Source organism: Borostomias antarcticus, assembly GCF_949987555.1.
Source record: "Borostomias antarcticus genome assembly, chromosome: 6".
Taxonomy (NCBI): Eukaryota; Metazoa; Chordata; class Actinopteri; order Stomiiformes; family Stomiidae; genus Borostomias; species Borostomias antarcticus.
This window is the reverse complement of record NC_140239.1, coordinates 16849300-16864100: the sequence shown is the minus strand read 5'-3', so window position 1 is coordinate 16864100 and position 14801 is coordinate 16849300. Positions and strand designations below refer to the sequence as shown.

Genomic DNA, 14801 nt, shown 5'->3' with positions numbered 1-14801 from the left:
AGAGGTGTGTGTGTGTGAGAGAGAGAGAGAGTGTAATATCATAGTACCAGGTTAATAGCTTGTGATGCCACTACAGTGTTTTGCATCAACTTTTAGTTCCTGAACACAGTACTACAGTTTGAAAATCAACACGTGTCAACACAAAGCCAACACAAGTCAATACAAATTGAAACAAGTCTACACAAATCAAAACAAATCAACATAAATCCCGACATCAAAATAAGTAGCAATGCCATTTCCCCTAAACATTGAGCATTAGAAATCGTTCCTAGATTGTAATTAATTGTAAAGTATTCTGTGCTGTCTAGTTGTGCGCATTGAGGCGGTTGTACAGTTACTAACCCTAATCCTGTCTGTTGATGTTTTTAGTACTGTTCCCAGAAGACCTCATTAGCATACTGCCCTAATAGGCTGAGAGGACAGGACCTATGAGGTGCTCTGGCTCTGCTAGGTAGAATGTCTCATCTGGGCTGAGAGTGGTTGAGAGGGTCTGAGGTGCTCTGGCTCTGCTAGGTAGAATGTCTCATCTGGGCTTAGTGGTAGAATGATCTCATCTGGGCTAAGTGGTAGAATGAGCTCATCTGGGCTAAGTGGTAGAATGAGCTCATCTGGGCTAAGTTGTAGAATGAGCTCATCTGGGCTAAGTGGTAGAATGAGCTCATCTGGGCTGAGTGGTAGAATGAGCACATCTGGGCTAAGTGATAGAATGAGCTCATCTGGGCTAAGTGGTAGAATGAGCTCATCTGGGCTAAGTGGTAGAATGAGCTAATCTGGGCTAAGTGGTAGAATGAGCTCACCTGGGCTAAGTGGTAGAATGAGCTCATCTGGGCTAAGTGGTAGAATGAGCTCATCTGGGCTAAGTGGTAGCATGAGCTCATCTGGGCTAAGTGGTAGAATGAGCTCACCTGGGCTAAGTGGTAGAATGTCTCATCTGGGCTAAGTGGTAGAATGAGCTCATCTGGGCTAAGTGGTAGAATGTCTCATCTGGGCTAAGTGGTAGAATGAGCTCATCTGGGCTAAGTGGTAGAATGAGCTCATCTGGGCTAAGTGGTAGAATGAGCTCATCTGGGCTAAGTAGTAGAATGTCTCATCTGGGCTAAGTGGTAGAATGTCTCATCTGGGCTAAGTGGTAGAATGAGCTCATCTGGGCTAAGTGGTAGAATGAGCTCATCTGGGCTAAGTTGTAGAATGAGCTCATCTGGGCTAAGTGGTAGAATGAGCTCATCTGGGCTGAGTGGTAGAATGAGCACATCTGGGCTAAGTGGTAGAATGAGCTCATCTGGGCTAAGTGGTAGAATGAGCTCATCTGGGCTAAGTGGTAGAATGAGCTCATCTGGGCTAAGTGGTAGAATGAGCTCACCTGGGCTAAGTGGTAGAATGAGCTCATCTGGGCTAAGTGGTAGAATGAGCTCATCTGGGCTAAGTGGTAGCATGAGCTCATCTGGGCTAAGTGGTAGAATGAGCTCACCTGGGCTAAGTGGTAGAATGTCTCATCTGGGCTAAGTGGTAGAATGAGCTCATCTGGGCTAAGTGGTAGAATGTCTCATCTGGGCTAAGTGGTAGAATGAGCTCATCTGGGCTAAGTGGTAGAATGAGCTCATCTGGGCTAAGTGGTAGAATGAGCTCATCTGGGCTAAGTAGTAGAATGTCTCATCTGGGCTAAGTGGTAGAATGTCTCATCTGGGCTAAGTGGTAGAATGAGCTCATCTGGGCTAAGTGGTAGAATGAGCTCACCTGGGCTTAGTGGTAGAATGTCTCTAAGTGGTTGAGAGGGTCTGTAGAGCGTGTTTCATAGGGTTGGCCGCAGCACAGGTTTGTGAATCATGTATATTATAATATTATTTATTATATACTTAGGTATAGTTCTACTCTGCTGTCGACTCAATGGAAAGGTCGCACCCTAAGTCATGTGGAGTAATTAATATGTTTGTATTTATTCCATTATATACATATTTGCTTTGATTACCCCTTCCATTGTCAGACTTGGATCCCTGTCACTTGTCACTACATTGGCTAGTTTTTATAGCTTGTTATTTATAGTTTTTATAGTTCTTATAAATTAATTTATCTATTGATATTGTTCTATTGTGTGCACTATGTATGCTATGTTTATGTATGACTCTTGATTCTTGATTTTATTCTGTACCTCTTCTATTCTGTTTTTCTCTGCTGCTGTAAAACTCAACTTTCCCCCCTGGGGATTATTAAAGTCTATCTTATCTTAAACATGACAAACTGCTTCTGTAGCTACAGTATGCCTTGAAATATGTTTTCATAAAGCTAGGACTGTTCTGTATGAAGTATCAGTGGTGTCTGTGATTGTAGTGTTCCAGTAAAGCTACATAGATAGATGTTATGTGGTGTTGACTAATCTGGTGTGGTCTACTGTCTGGCTCTGCCTGTGCTGCAGTGAAGCGTATTACAGTGTACTGTGTGTGAATAAAGCAGAACATGTAGTCATGGAACTGGCTCTGAACCTGATTGATGGTTTGTGTGTGTGTGCGTGTGCGCATGTGGGTGCACCAAGAAACAGACGCGATTGCCCCCATCACTCCGGCTCAGAGAATACACTTGATGAAGAGAGATGGAGAAAAGATGAGAATAAAATGGAATAAGATAGATGCTGGTGGGGTGACCCAGTGTCCCCATAGATATCTGGTCTTCCTCTCCCCTCTCCCTTCTCCTTCACTTCCTCTCCTCCTCTCTCCCTTTCTTCCTCACCTTCTCCTCTCCCCTCTCCTTCTCTCCTCCTCTATCCCTCTTTCTTCCTCACCTTCTCCTCTCCCCTCTCCTTCTCTCTCCCTCTTTCTTCCTCACCTTCTCTCCCCTCTCCTTCTCTCCTCATCTCCCCCTCTCCTCCCTACTGTAGAGTAGACAAGAGTATAATATAGTTGAGTAGGATAGTATAGTTGAGTAGGGTAGGTAAGAGGGTAGAGAAGGATAGGGTAAGGAGAAGGGTAGAGTAGGTTAGGGAGTAGAGTAGGGTACATTAGGGAGTAGGGTAGGGAAGAGTAGAGTAGGGTAAAGGGTAGGGAGTAGAGTAGGGTAGAGCAGAGTAGGGTAAAGGGTAGGGAGTAGAATAGACCAGAATTGTATATTATTCTAAATGTTTTGTGTGACAGATAACACAATATGTACAAGTGTGTGTGTTTGTGTGTGTCTGTGCGCGCGTTTTTTCCGAAAGTTGGCTTGTGAAAGGAGCCAATAAGATACAACTCTGGTGTATTCTACTCCCTACTATACCCTACCCTGCTCTACTCTACCCACTCCACTCTACTTTACTCCACCCTATCCTACTCTACTCTACTCTACCCAACCCTGCTCTACTCTACTCCACCAATTTTTGTGGACCAGCCGACCAACAAACCAGCCGACAGAGCGAGCTATAGGTGCTAGTCACAGCAATTTATTAGCTTTAGTATTAGCTGTCCAATTTGCCAAAACCGTCAAATTGCCTGTCACTGCCCGCCATTTCCTATCTGCAAATGCTTTGACACAGTACAACATAGGCTACCCATGCCCAGTCAATTTCAAGTTCCTAGATTATTGTTGTAAAAAGTTATGAGCACTTGAGCCATCTTGGATTGGATGTCTTAGCTTTTAACACCTTAAAGGGAGACATGCACCATGCATGTGACATTTCAGAACAATCAGACATCCGGTTTATGAGGAGTTACCTTTTATAGATTTTGCCAAATGTTCAACCTGGAGAAAAATCCATCATGGCGGACTTTTTGGGTTCTTGAGGCAAATTTAGTCCCCATGAGGAAAGATGTCTTGGCCAGGGCTTCTTTGTAAAAGAGACCTCTGTCTGAATAGGACCCCTGGTAAAATAAAGGTTAAATAAAAAAAAAAAGTAAGTGTACCAAGCTTCATACATTTTCGTAAGACTTTTGGAGTTAGGCTCTCCTAGCTTTGTGGATCAACCGACCAACTGACCGACCAACCAACTGACAGAGCGAACTACAGAGCTGCTGATCGTAGCTAAAAACTGACTGGTGTGCGGCTTTGGCGGACAATTAAGGAGAGTCATTTGTGTGGTTTTCTGGATTTCCAGAATTGAAAGAAAGTGCCCAGGGGCCCTTCTGTTTTTCACACAGTTTAGAGCTCCAGGAGTTAAAGACTATGCACATAGAATGAATTACAAAATATTTAATATACATTTCATTTAATGAAGAAAATATCATGTTTCTACTCCTTCATTACCACAAAGGAAGAATATGCACCAACATGTTTACTTCACACTTGTTCTGGTCTGTGCTGAGTGCTGGTACTGGCCTGGTGGTACTGACCCTCTGGTTCCAGTCTGGTCTGACTGCTGGTACTGGTCTGAACTCTTATGGGTGTCTGGCTCTTCCACAAAGCAGCACCACAGCTCCGTATTAGGTGTTGAGAAGGGTAGTTATGCCCTGGCTGTGACGGGTAGCTATAATAACTCTTGACAGAAAGTAGTTTGTTTAACTTATGCAGTGTGTGTATGGTATGTGTGTGTGTCTGTGCTAATGAGTGTGCTGTCTGTGTGTGTGAGAGAGAGAGAGAGAGAGGATGTAGCGTGTGTGTGTGTGTGTGGGTGTACCGTGTGTGTTGTAGTGTACTGTATGTGTGTGTGTGTGTGGGGGGGGGGGCATGTGTGTAATTTGTGTGTATCAATGCAAGTGTTTGTTTGGGCCTTGGTCAGACCTCCGTCCTGGATCAACTCAATGATCCACTAAACACGTGGTCTCCAGCAGACTCTGTTCCGCTTCGCCCAGCTTTCTGGGCTGTCATCTCTTATCAGTCAATCCAAGGTAAAATACATGAAAACACAATCCAGCCTTTTCTTGCCTCAAGGCCTCAGACAGGCAGACACACGCACACACACACACACACACACACACACACACACACACACACACACACACACACACACACACACACACACACACACACTAAAGGTCAGTGGCGTCTCTTCAGTGGGGGGGGTGTATGTTCTCTGTATTGATCCCTAGTATGTGTGGTACTCTGGCCCTGCTGTACCCAGACACCTAGCAGAGCAGCCAGGGGCAGAGCAGCCAGGGGCAGAGCCACCAGCCCTGAGGGGACTTTTGGGTGATATTTCTGGGTTGGCAGTCACAAATGTTTGGCTTTGGCCGTAATCCGTTGTTTGAGTAATTCTGGATGGGCAATGTCCAAACCTCCATCCCCTTATGGCCCAACCCTGCAGACATCTAGAGACACGTCTTGGTGTCCTGGTCCTTGTAAGATACCATACCCTATGTACCTCAAAGAACCAAGAGGATTAATCAATCATTGTGGGGAATCAGAAAGAAAAAATATGTCCAAGGCAAAACTTCAAAAATAAAAGGCCTTTATTAAAAGCGGCTAGTTCATTGTAGAAAAATGTTTCGGCCAGCTCAGGACCTTCATCAGGGTATCTGAATGGCTTCAGCAAGCAATGGCTATATCCTATCCTGATGCATGGGATACCTCCCCCGAGTGAGTTCAATAGAGCACCTTTGTTACTCACTATGAAGTTCACCTGAGGAACGCTGCAGCCCTCTCCTTCTTCTTTAATTGTGGGGAATCAATTGTGCTTCAGATAATGTTGAAATGCGCAAAAACATTGATGAGCGGGGTGTGGGGCGGCAGAGCGGGTCGTTCAATGGTCACAGGGTCGGCGGTTCCAATCGCAGCTCCTCCTGTTCACATGTTGAAGTGTCGTTGGGCAAGACATTGAACCACAAATTGCTTTCAATGAGCAGGCCTTGCATGACAGCTGCTGCTGTTGGTGTGTGAATGTGTGTGTGAATGAGAGAGGCCTTTGTTAAACACTTCGGATAAAACTTTGTTTAAGTGCAGTCCATCAGGAAGTTTTCAACTGACTGTCATGTTGCATAGGGTCTGATGAGGAATCCAGGGGCGTTCTAGCCTATATTATCATGAAGGATATTCATATTAATGTAGCTTCCAGCAGGAGGTGTTACATGACAGTATAGTTCTCTGTCTATAAGACCTCATGTAGATCAGATCCCAGTAGCAGCAGAGAGGGAGAGGAAGGGAAGAAGGAAGAGAGATGAGAGGAGAAGACAGACAGACAGACGTGAACATGGTGTAGTCAGAGAGAGGGTTAAGAGAGCAGATGAACATGGTGTAGACAGAGAGAGAGGGTTAAGAGAGCAGATGAACATGGTGTAGACAGAGAGAGGGTTAAGAGAGCAGATGAACATGGTGTAGACAGAGAGAGGGTTAAGAGAGCAGATGAACATGGTGTAGACAGAGAGAGGGTTAAGAGAGCAGATGAACATGGTGTAGACAGAGAGAGAGGGTTAAGAGAGCAGATGAACATGGTGTAGACAGAGAGAGAGGGTTAAGAGAGCAGATGAACATGGTGTAGACAGAGAGAGGGTTAAGAGAGCAGATGAACATGGTGTAGACAGAGAGAGGGTTAAGAGAGCAGATGAACATGGTGTAGACAGAGAGAGAGGGTTAAGAGAGCAGATGAACATGGTGTAGACAGAGAGAGGGTTAAGAGAGCAGATGAACATGGTGTAGACAGAGAGAGGGTTAAGAGAGCAGATGAACATGGTGTAGACAGAGAGAGGGTTAAGAGAGCAGATGAACATGGTGTAGACAGAGAGAGAGGGTTAAGAGAGCAGATGAACATGGTGTAGACAGAGAGAGGGTTAAGAGAGCAGATGAACATGGTGTAGACAGAGAGAGGGTTAAGAGAGCAGATGAACATGGTGTAGACAGAGAGAGAGGGTTAAGAGAGCAGATGAACATGGTGTAGACAGAGAGAGGGTTAAGAGAGCAGATGAACATGGTGTAGACAGAGAGAGGGTTAAGAGAGCAGATGAACATGGTGTAGACAGAGAGAGGGTTAAGAGAGCAGATGAACATGGTGTAGACAGAGAGAGAGGGTTAAGAGAGCAGATGAACATGGTGTAGACAGAGAGAGGGTTAAGAGAGCAGATGAACATGGTGTAGACAGAGAGAGAGGGTTAAGAGAGCAGATGAACATGGTGTAGACAGAGAGAGAGGGTTAAGAGAGCAGATGAACATGGTGTAGACAGAGAGAGGGTTAAGAGAGCAGATGAACATGGTGTAGACAGAGAGAGGGTTAAGAGAGCAGATGAACATGGTGTAGACAGAGAGAGGGTTAAGAGAGCAGATGAACATGGTGTAGACAGAGAGAGGGTTAAGAGAGCAGATGAACATGGTGTAGTCAGAGAGAGGGTTAAGAGAGCAGATGAACATGGTGTAGACAGAGAGAGGGTTAAGAGAGCAGATGAACATGGTGTAGACAGAGAGAGGGTTAAGAGAGCAGATGAACATGGTGTAGACAGAGAGAGAGGGTTAAGAGAGCAGATGAACATGGTGTAGACAGAGAGAGGGTTAAGAGAGCAGATGAACATGGTGTAGACAGAGAGAGGGTTAAGAGAGCAGATGAACATGGTGTAGACAGAGAGAGGGTTAAGAGAGCAGATGAACATGGTGTAGACAGAGAGGGTTAAGAGAGCAGATCCTGAGATTGAGGAGAGGAGAAAGGGGAGGAGACGAGAGGAGAGGAGAGGATAATATCATACTGTATATCATGTCAAACCACTATTATAATCAATCACATGATAACATATACTGTACACACTCGCTCGCTCTCTCTCTCTCACACACACACAGATACACACACACACACACACCACCAAGGGTGATCATCCAAGCAGCCCATCTTCATCACTGGTAATGACTGTACATTGCTGATGAGCGATGGTGGTGGACGTTACTCATAAGGGAAGGACTGTGATGGAGACAGGGTTATTAAGGGTTATTATTGTTCTGTACTGCGTCTGCTGTCATCACTGTGCTGGTTAAAACATTCCAGATGGGCACACTGAAAACATCTCATTTATATACACACACACTCATGCACAGACAGCCCAGGGAGAGATCACATGCCTTCCATTAGACCTCTGTCTTTCTTCTCTGGTCCTGGAAGAAGAGTGAGGGAAGAAAAGAGAGCGAGCGTGTGTGTGTGTGTTCAGTGTAACTGATGTCTGTCTGGCCACTTAAAACCGGCTCAGAATCGCAGCAGCAAGACATTTACTATCCCCACACACCGTGTTCCTCTCACTTTCTCTCTCTCTGTCCCCTGAGTGTTTGTGACCTGTGGTTAAGGCTCTCCACTTTGTACTTCTGCCGTGCTTTTCCTGTCGCCTCACTCTCCTTTCTACGCTCCAGCCCGCGTGCGTCTCACCTCTGCTGGGTTCACACGAGTGCTCGGACGCCGGACGCCTGGTCCATTAGCGCAGCACGCTGGTGTGGACATAGTCTGAGCATAGGGAGCCTTATCACGGCAGAACACACACCTGGATGTTCACACGTCCATCAGGTGTTCACCTAGCATGGCCGAAGCAGCTACTCAGTCAAATGTACACGTCGTTTAGTGTGTGTTGGTCAGAGATAGTGAGCGAGGAGAGTGTTGAGACAGTTGACACCTCAGTGGACATCGACGCCAAACAGGAACGGCCTTGTCATATATCATACTGAAAAGGAGACTGTGGTCTCAAAGGGATTCTCCCGAATTAATAAGGGACAAATAAATCAAATAAATAATAGCATACAGAAAAAAAAGATTACATAGTCCATACAGAGATCTGTTGCACAGTACTCTCCAACCATGGCAGCACAGTTCACTGCTGAGGAAGACTAGCCTGTCCCGAAAAGGCCAGCGTTAGATGAACCGCTGGGGCACCGCAGATAAGACTATGAACTAAAAAACCAGGCCAGGTACAACCTGGCTTATGTGCGTGGCTGGCTTGTTTCTGTTCAGGACTGGTAGTTAGTCATGCCACTGAAATAGCTGTGAATTGAAATGACATGAAATAACGTCTGATAAATGAAGATAGGTCTTGTCACCTGGACACATCAGTTCCAATGCTAATCCAGCACAATAAGAGCGGGATAGCCAGTTAGCTCATGAGCTCACAACAACTAGCAGCAGCTTCCATAGCATTAATGATAGCGGTCAGTGGCTAAAGCAGTTACACTGATGATAACATAAAGTCATCCCCACTGGGTCTTGAACCCTGGTCTCCTGGGTGGGAGTCCAATGCTCTCAATACTACTCCACTTGTGCAGTGGAGATCAGAGGGTTGATTTTGGTGTCCTTCTTCCAGTCCCTAGTGTGAGTTGGGGTTAGAATAAGGGTTGGGGTTGGGACAGGATCTGATCTATAAGGAACATTGATTTTGGTATCCTTCTTGATTTTGGTGTGCTGGGACTACTGCCTCTTGTGGTGCCAACAGAGAGATGCAGGCCAATATTGTCCGGAGTAAGGGAGGGAGTGATAACCGGACGAACGCTATACTAGGTGCGCTGGCTTCCAGCCACACACAATAAACTACGCTGAGCATCACCAGCTGAGAGCAGAGTGGAGGTTTGGCGCCCCCTGCGCAGTTACAGTATACATTGAGTAGGGGCTATGGGCTGCAGGTCCCAATACAATGGTTGGCCTGTAGGTTTGCTGCACAGGAGTTAGTCCGTCCTGGACTCTGGTCTCTGCTTAATTAAACCATTGATGGTTCGGCTCTACTGGCATCGACTGTACTAGCAGCTCTGCTCATCAAATTCCATACAGTCAACAAGAGGTTTAAACAAAAGAGATGATGAAATTATAAAAAATAGCATTCTTTTAATGTAAAACACAATTGTTCAGTGCACAGAGGAAGGAGAGAACAAATCATATGTAGTGAAACAAAAAACCAAATAGATAGACACACAGGTAGAAAGAAGGACAGACAGGCAGACAGACAGGCAGGTAAACAGAATCATAGACTGACAGAAATACAGACAGACAGACTAACAGAAGTGCAGACAGACAGGCAGACAGACAGACAGACAGACTAACAGAAGTGCAGACAGACAGACATGTAAAGCAACAGGTTACGCTGGCTGTGTTAGTGTGGCTGTGCTGGTTAGTGTGATCAGAGGAAGATTAGTGTCGGTTTATTCAGACTGACTGGTATAAATAGGTCTATAAATAAATTAATGAGGTGATGTATCTCTGCTTCCAGACTCCAAAGCAGATTGTCGAAGGTTAGTCTCAGGGTCAAAGGTTATCCTCAGGGTCAATCCTATGGTCAGTACAGCTGAGAACAGAACAGATGTAGATTCAGAGTTACTATTGATAGAATATATTATTCTATTGTACTCTACTCTACTGTACTGTACTCTAATTCGACCAATCTAGGTGGGGCCCGAAAATATTTCCATTTACCCAAGTGGGGCCTGATTAAAAAAGTTTGGGAACCACTGCTCTACTGTATTCTACCAAGCTCTACTGTACCTGCAGAAGCCGTGGTGGGGGTGTAGTTTCTGGGGTGGGTTGTGTCAGGGGGAGGGGCCTCTGGGGTGGTGTGGGGCCACGCAGCCACACGTCTTCACATCAATCTCACAGTCTGAACCACTCATACTGAGAGAGAACTCTGCTGAGGGGGAGAGAGACACGAGAGGAGGGAGAGAGCAAGAGAGAGAGGAGACAGGAGAGGGAGCAAGAGAGAGAGGGGGAGAGAGAGGAGAGGAGAGAGAGAGCAAGAGAGAGAGAAAGGAGAGGAGAGAGAGCAAGAGAGAGAGGAGACAGGAGAGGGAGCAAGAGAGAGAGAGAGAGAGAGAGAGAGAGAGCAAGAGAGAGAGAAAGGAGAGGAGAGAGAGAGCATGAGAGGAGAGATGAGAGAGAGAGAAAGCAAAGGAGAGAGATCAATAGTTAGACAATTAATGCAAAACAACCTCAGTGCTTATGCCTAAACTTAAGCTCAGTGGGATATAACAGGAGCTGTAATGGCTGGTGGAGAGTGACAGTGGGGTTAGGGTTAGGGTTAGGGTTAGGGTTAGGGTTAGGGTTAGGGTTAGGGCTAGGGCAAAGGTCAAGTTCAAGGTCAGGGTCAGGGTCACCTGGTCTACTGGAGGGATAGGGCACACATCGGTCAGCCAGACAGTCCCAGATCAGTCCTGTAGCACACAGCCTCCTGGAGTCCTGCATCTCCAGAGAACTCATAGGAGAACATCTGGAGAAGAGGAGAGGAGGAGAGAAGACAGGAGAACCGATGAGAAAAGAGGAGAGGAGACATGATGAGAAGAGAATAGGAGATATGACAGGAGAGGAGACATGATGTGAAGAGAATAGGAGATATGACAGGAGAGGAGACATGATGAGAAGAGAATAGGAGATATGACAGGAGAGGAGACATGATGAGAAGAGAATAGGAGATATGACAGGAGAGGACACATGATGAGAAGAGAATAGGAGATATGACAGGAGAGGAGACATGATGAGAAGAGAATAGGAGATATGACAGGAGAGGAGACATGATGAGAAGAGAATAGGATATATGACAGGAGAGGAGACATGATGAGAAGAGAATAGGATATATGACAGGAGAGGAGACATGATGAGAAGAGAATAGGAGATATGACAGCAGAGGAGAAGAGAATAGGAGATATGACAGGAGAGGAGAAGAAAGGAGAGGACAGTAGGAGGAAATAGAGGGGGGAGTTGAGATAGTTTCATATATAGTGTACAGTATATACATATATAGTGTACAGTATATACAATGTAACTTTATATCTGTGTGTCTTTGTGTGTGTACTTCCCTGAGTGTCTCTTAGCTGTCACTCACCCATTCCTCCTATGGGGTTGGGTCTGCCGGCGTATGAGGGTGGGCTCCTTGCACTTACACTCCGTGTGATTGGCTACTCTGATGAGCACGGGCTCAGGTCCATACTTGAACGGGATGACAGTAAGCAGCTGCGCAGGAACAGGTGGTTAGAACACACACACACAAATTATTTAAATATGCATTATACTGTAACATGAACGTTAACACACACACACACACTCTGTTATGTATAGAGTGCAGTGAGAGAGTGTTGAGATAGGGCAAGAGTGCTCACGGTTTTGTTAATGTAGGTGGTGCTGGTGTTATGTAGCGTTGAGAGAGTGTTGAGGTGTGCATGGTCTTGGTAACGCTGGTGGTGCTGGTGTTATGTACAGTAGGCAAGTGTTGAGAAAGTGTTGAGGTGCTCATGCTCTTGTTAACATTGCTGATGCTAGTGCTATGTAGTGTTGAGAGTGTGGAGGTGCTCACGGTCTTGTTAACGTTGGTGGTGCTGGTGTTATGTAGTGATGAGTGAGTGTTGAGGTGCTCACGGTTTTGTTAATGTAGATGGTGCTGGTGTTATGTAGTGTTGAGAGACTGTGAAGGTGCTCACGGTCTTGTTAACGTTGGTGGTGCTGGTTTTATGTAGTGTTGAGAGAGTGTTGAGGTGCTCATGGTCTTGTTGATGTTGGTGGTGCTGGTGTTATGTAGAGTAGGCTAGTGTTGAGAGAGTGTTGAGGTGCTCATGGTCTTATAACCATTGGTGGTGCTGCTGTTATGTAGTGTTGAGAGTGTTGAGGTGCTCACGGTCTTGTTGACGTAGGTGGTGCTAGTGTTATGTATTGTTGAGAGAGTGCTGAGGTGCTCACAGTCTTGTTAACGTTGGTGGTGCTGGTGTTATGTAGTGTTGAGAGAGTGTTGGGGTGCTCACAATCTTGTTAACATAGGTGGTGCTGATGTTATGTATTGTTGAGAGAGTGCTGAGGTGCTCACAGTCTTGTTAACGTAGGTGGTGCTAGTGTTTTGTAGTGTTGAGAGAGTGTTTAGGTGCTCACAGTCTTGTTACCATTGGTGGTAATGGTGTTATGTAGTGTTGAGAGTGTTGAGGTGCTCACGGTCTTGTTAACGTTGGTGGTGCTGGTGTTATGTAGTGTTGAGAGAGTGTTGGGGTGCTCACAATCTTGTTAATATAGGTGGTGCTGATGTTATGTATTGTTGAGAGAGTGTTGAGGTGCTCATGGTCTTGTTAATGTAGGTGGTGCTGGTGTTATGTAGTGTTGAGAGAGTGTTGCAGTGCTCACGGTCTTGTTAATGTTGGTGCTGCTGGTGTTATGTAGTGCTGAGAGAGTGTTGAGGTGCTCATGGTCTTGTTAACATTGGTGGTGCTGGTGTTATGTAGTGTTGAGAGAGTGTTGCAGTGCTCACGGTCTTGTTAATGTTGGTGCTGCTGGTGTTATGTAGGCTTGTGTTGAGAGTGTTGAGGTGCTCACGGTCTTGTTAACGTTGGTGGTGCTGGTGTTATGTACAGTAGTGTTGAGAGAGTGTTGAGGTGTTCACGGTCTTGTTAATGTTGGTGGTGCTGGTGTTATGTAGTGTTGAGAGAGCATTGAGGTGCTCACAGTCCTGTTAGCTTTGGTGGTGCTGGTGTTATGTAGTGCTGAGAAAGTGTTGAGGTGCTCAAGGTCTTGTTAACGTAGGTGGTGCTGGTGTTATATAGTGCTGAGAGAGTGTTGAGGTGCTCACGGTCTTGTTAACGTAGGTGGTGCGGGTGTTATGTAGTGCTAAGAGAGTGTTGAGGTGCTCACGGTCTTGTTAACGTAGGTGGTGCTGGTGTTGCGGCAGGTCACACCCTCCTTGTTGCAGCATCCTCCGCAGCGGTAGACTGACACGCATGGGGGCTTGAAGAACAGGGAGGAGCTGAGCTCCGCCGCCACGTCCACACACGCCTCCCTAGGCATGCACATGGTGCGCTGCCACTCCTCGTCTATGGCTGGGTGGATAGACACACACACACACACACACACACACAGACAAACAAAAACACACACACAGAGGGACATGGACACACAAATAAACACAGAGACATGCACACACATAACACACATATAGGTAGTCAGACCAAAACACCAATGAATTTGTGTGTGTGTGTGTGTGTTTGTGTGTGTGTGTGTGTTTGTGTGTGTGTGTGTGTGTGTGTGCGTGTGTGTGTTTGTGTGTGTGTGTGTGCGTGCGCATGTGTGTGTGTGTGTGTGTGTGTGTGCGTGTGTGTGTTTGGGTGTACCTTTCAGTATCTCCAGGTTATACGAGTCTGCAGCGTAACGCGTGGATCGGTGAGACCCTGAGGAGGAGGAGGAGGAGGAGGAGGAGGAGGAGGAGGAGGAGGAGGAGGAGCGGTATTCCGGCAGGGTGGGGGTCTCCAGGTCTCGGAGCTTCAGGCGGCACTTCCAGAGTTTCCAGTCGGGGAAGTCGGTCAGACGCAGCAGCTCGTCCAGGCTGGAGGCTGAACGTACCTCTCTCTCCCACTGCTCCCTGTTCATGTCCTGGAGGGGGAGAGGGTGGAGAGAAGAGGAGGGAGGGAGGGGAGAGGAGGCAGAGGGGAGAGAGGGAAGATGAGAAACGTGCGAGAGATAGAATAGAATTGAATCTGGATGTGGGAGATGTGGGGGTCAGTGAGACCTGTCATGCCACAGTGTCACCACTAGAGGGCATTCGGAGAGCACTCAACACATAACGCCATCCCCCTTGCATGACACACCCACTGACAGACGGCCAGCTGTACAGGGTAGCGCTTGGCGCTGAACGTCATTGTGAGTGGTGGACGCGACAGGGTTAATGTCGGGGTAATAACATGCACACACACACACACACACACACACACACACACACACACACACACACACACACACACACACACAGACACACATACACACACACACAGCACAGTAAATCTCTTTGGTGCGTGCCTGCAGAGAGCAGCTGGTCTGAGTGTTTCCCAGGGACCACCTGTTGTGCTGCTCCAGGAAGTCAGGCTTCCATTAAACAACACATAACTGTTTCCTAATATCTGGACTCATGTTAGCTACCCAAACTGATGCATAGACTTCAGCTCAGCAAGCTAGAGCACCAGACCGAGGGTCTTCCACACATGTGACTCTCATAGTTAGACTAATA

The 14801-nt window shown here is 46.5% G+C and overlaps 1 protein-coding gene across 1 annotated transcript; it reads right to left on the bottom strand.

Annotated features, from left to right (window-relative positions):
* Positions 1-10365: 10365 nt before the first annotated feature.
* On the bottom strand, positions 10366-14436 carry vegfd (vascular endothelial growth factor D; the record flags this gene model as incomplete). The annotated part of the gene is made up of 6 exons (XM_084440022.1): positions 10366-10463; positions 10927-11039; positions 11652-11779; positions 13436-13620; positions 13912-14170; positions 14386-14436. 6 exons carry the CDS (start codon positions 14434-14436, stop codon positions 10366-10368), a joined length of 834 nt encoding a protein of 277 aa, XP_084296148.1.
* Between the last annotated feature and the right edge of the window lie 365 nt (positions 14437-14801).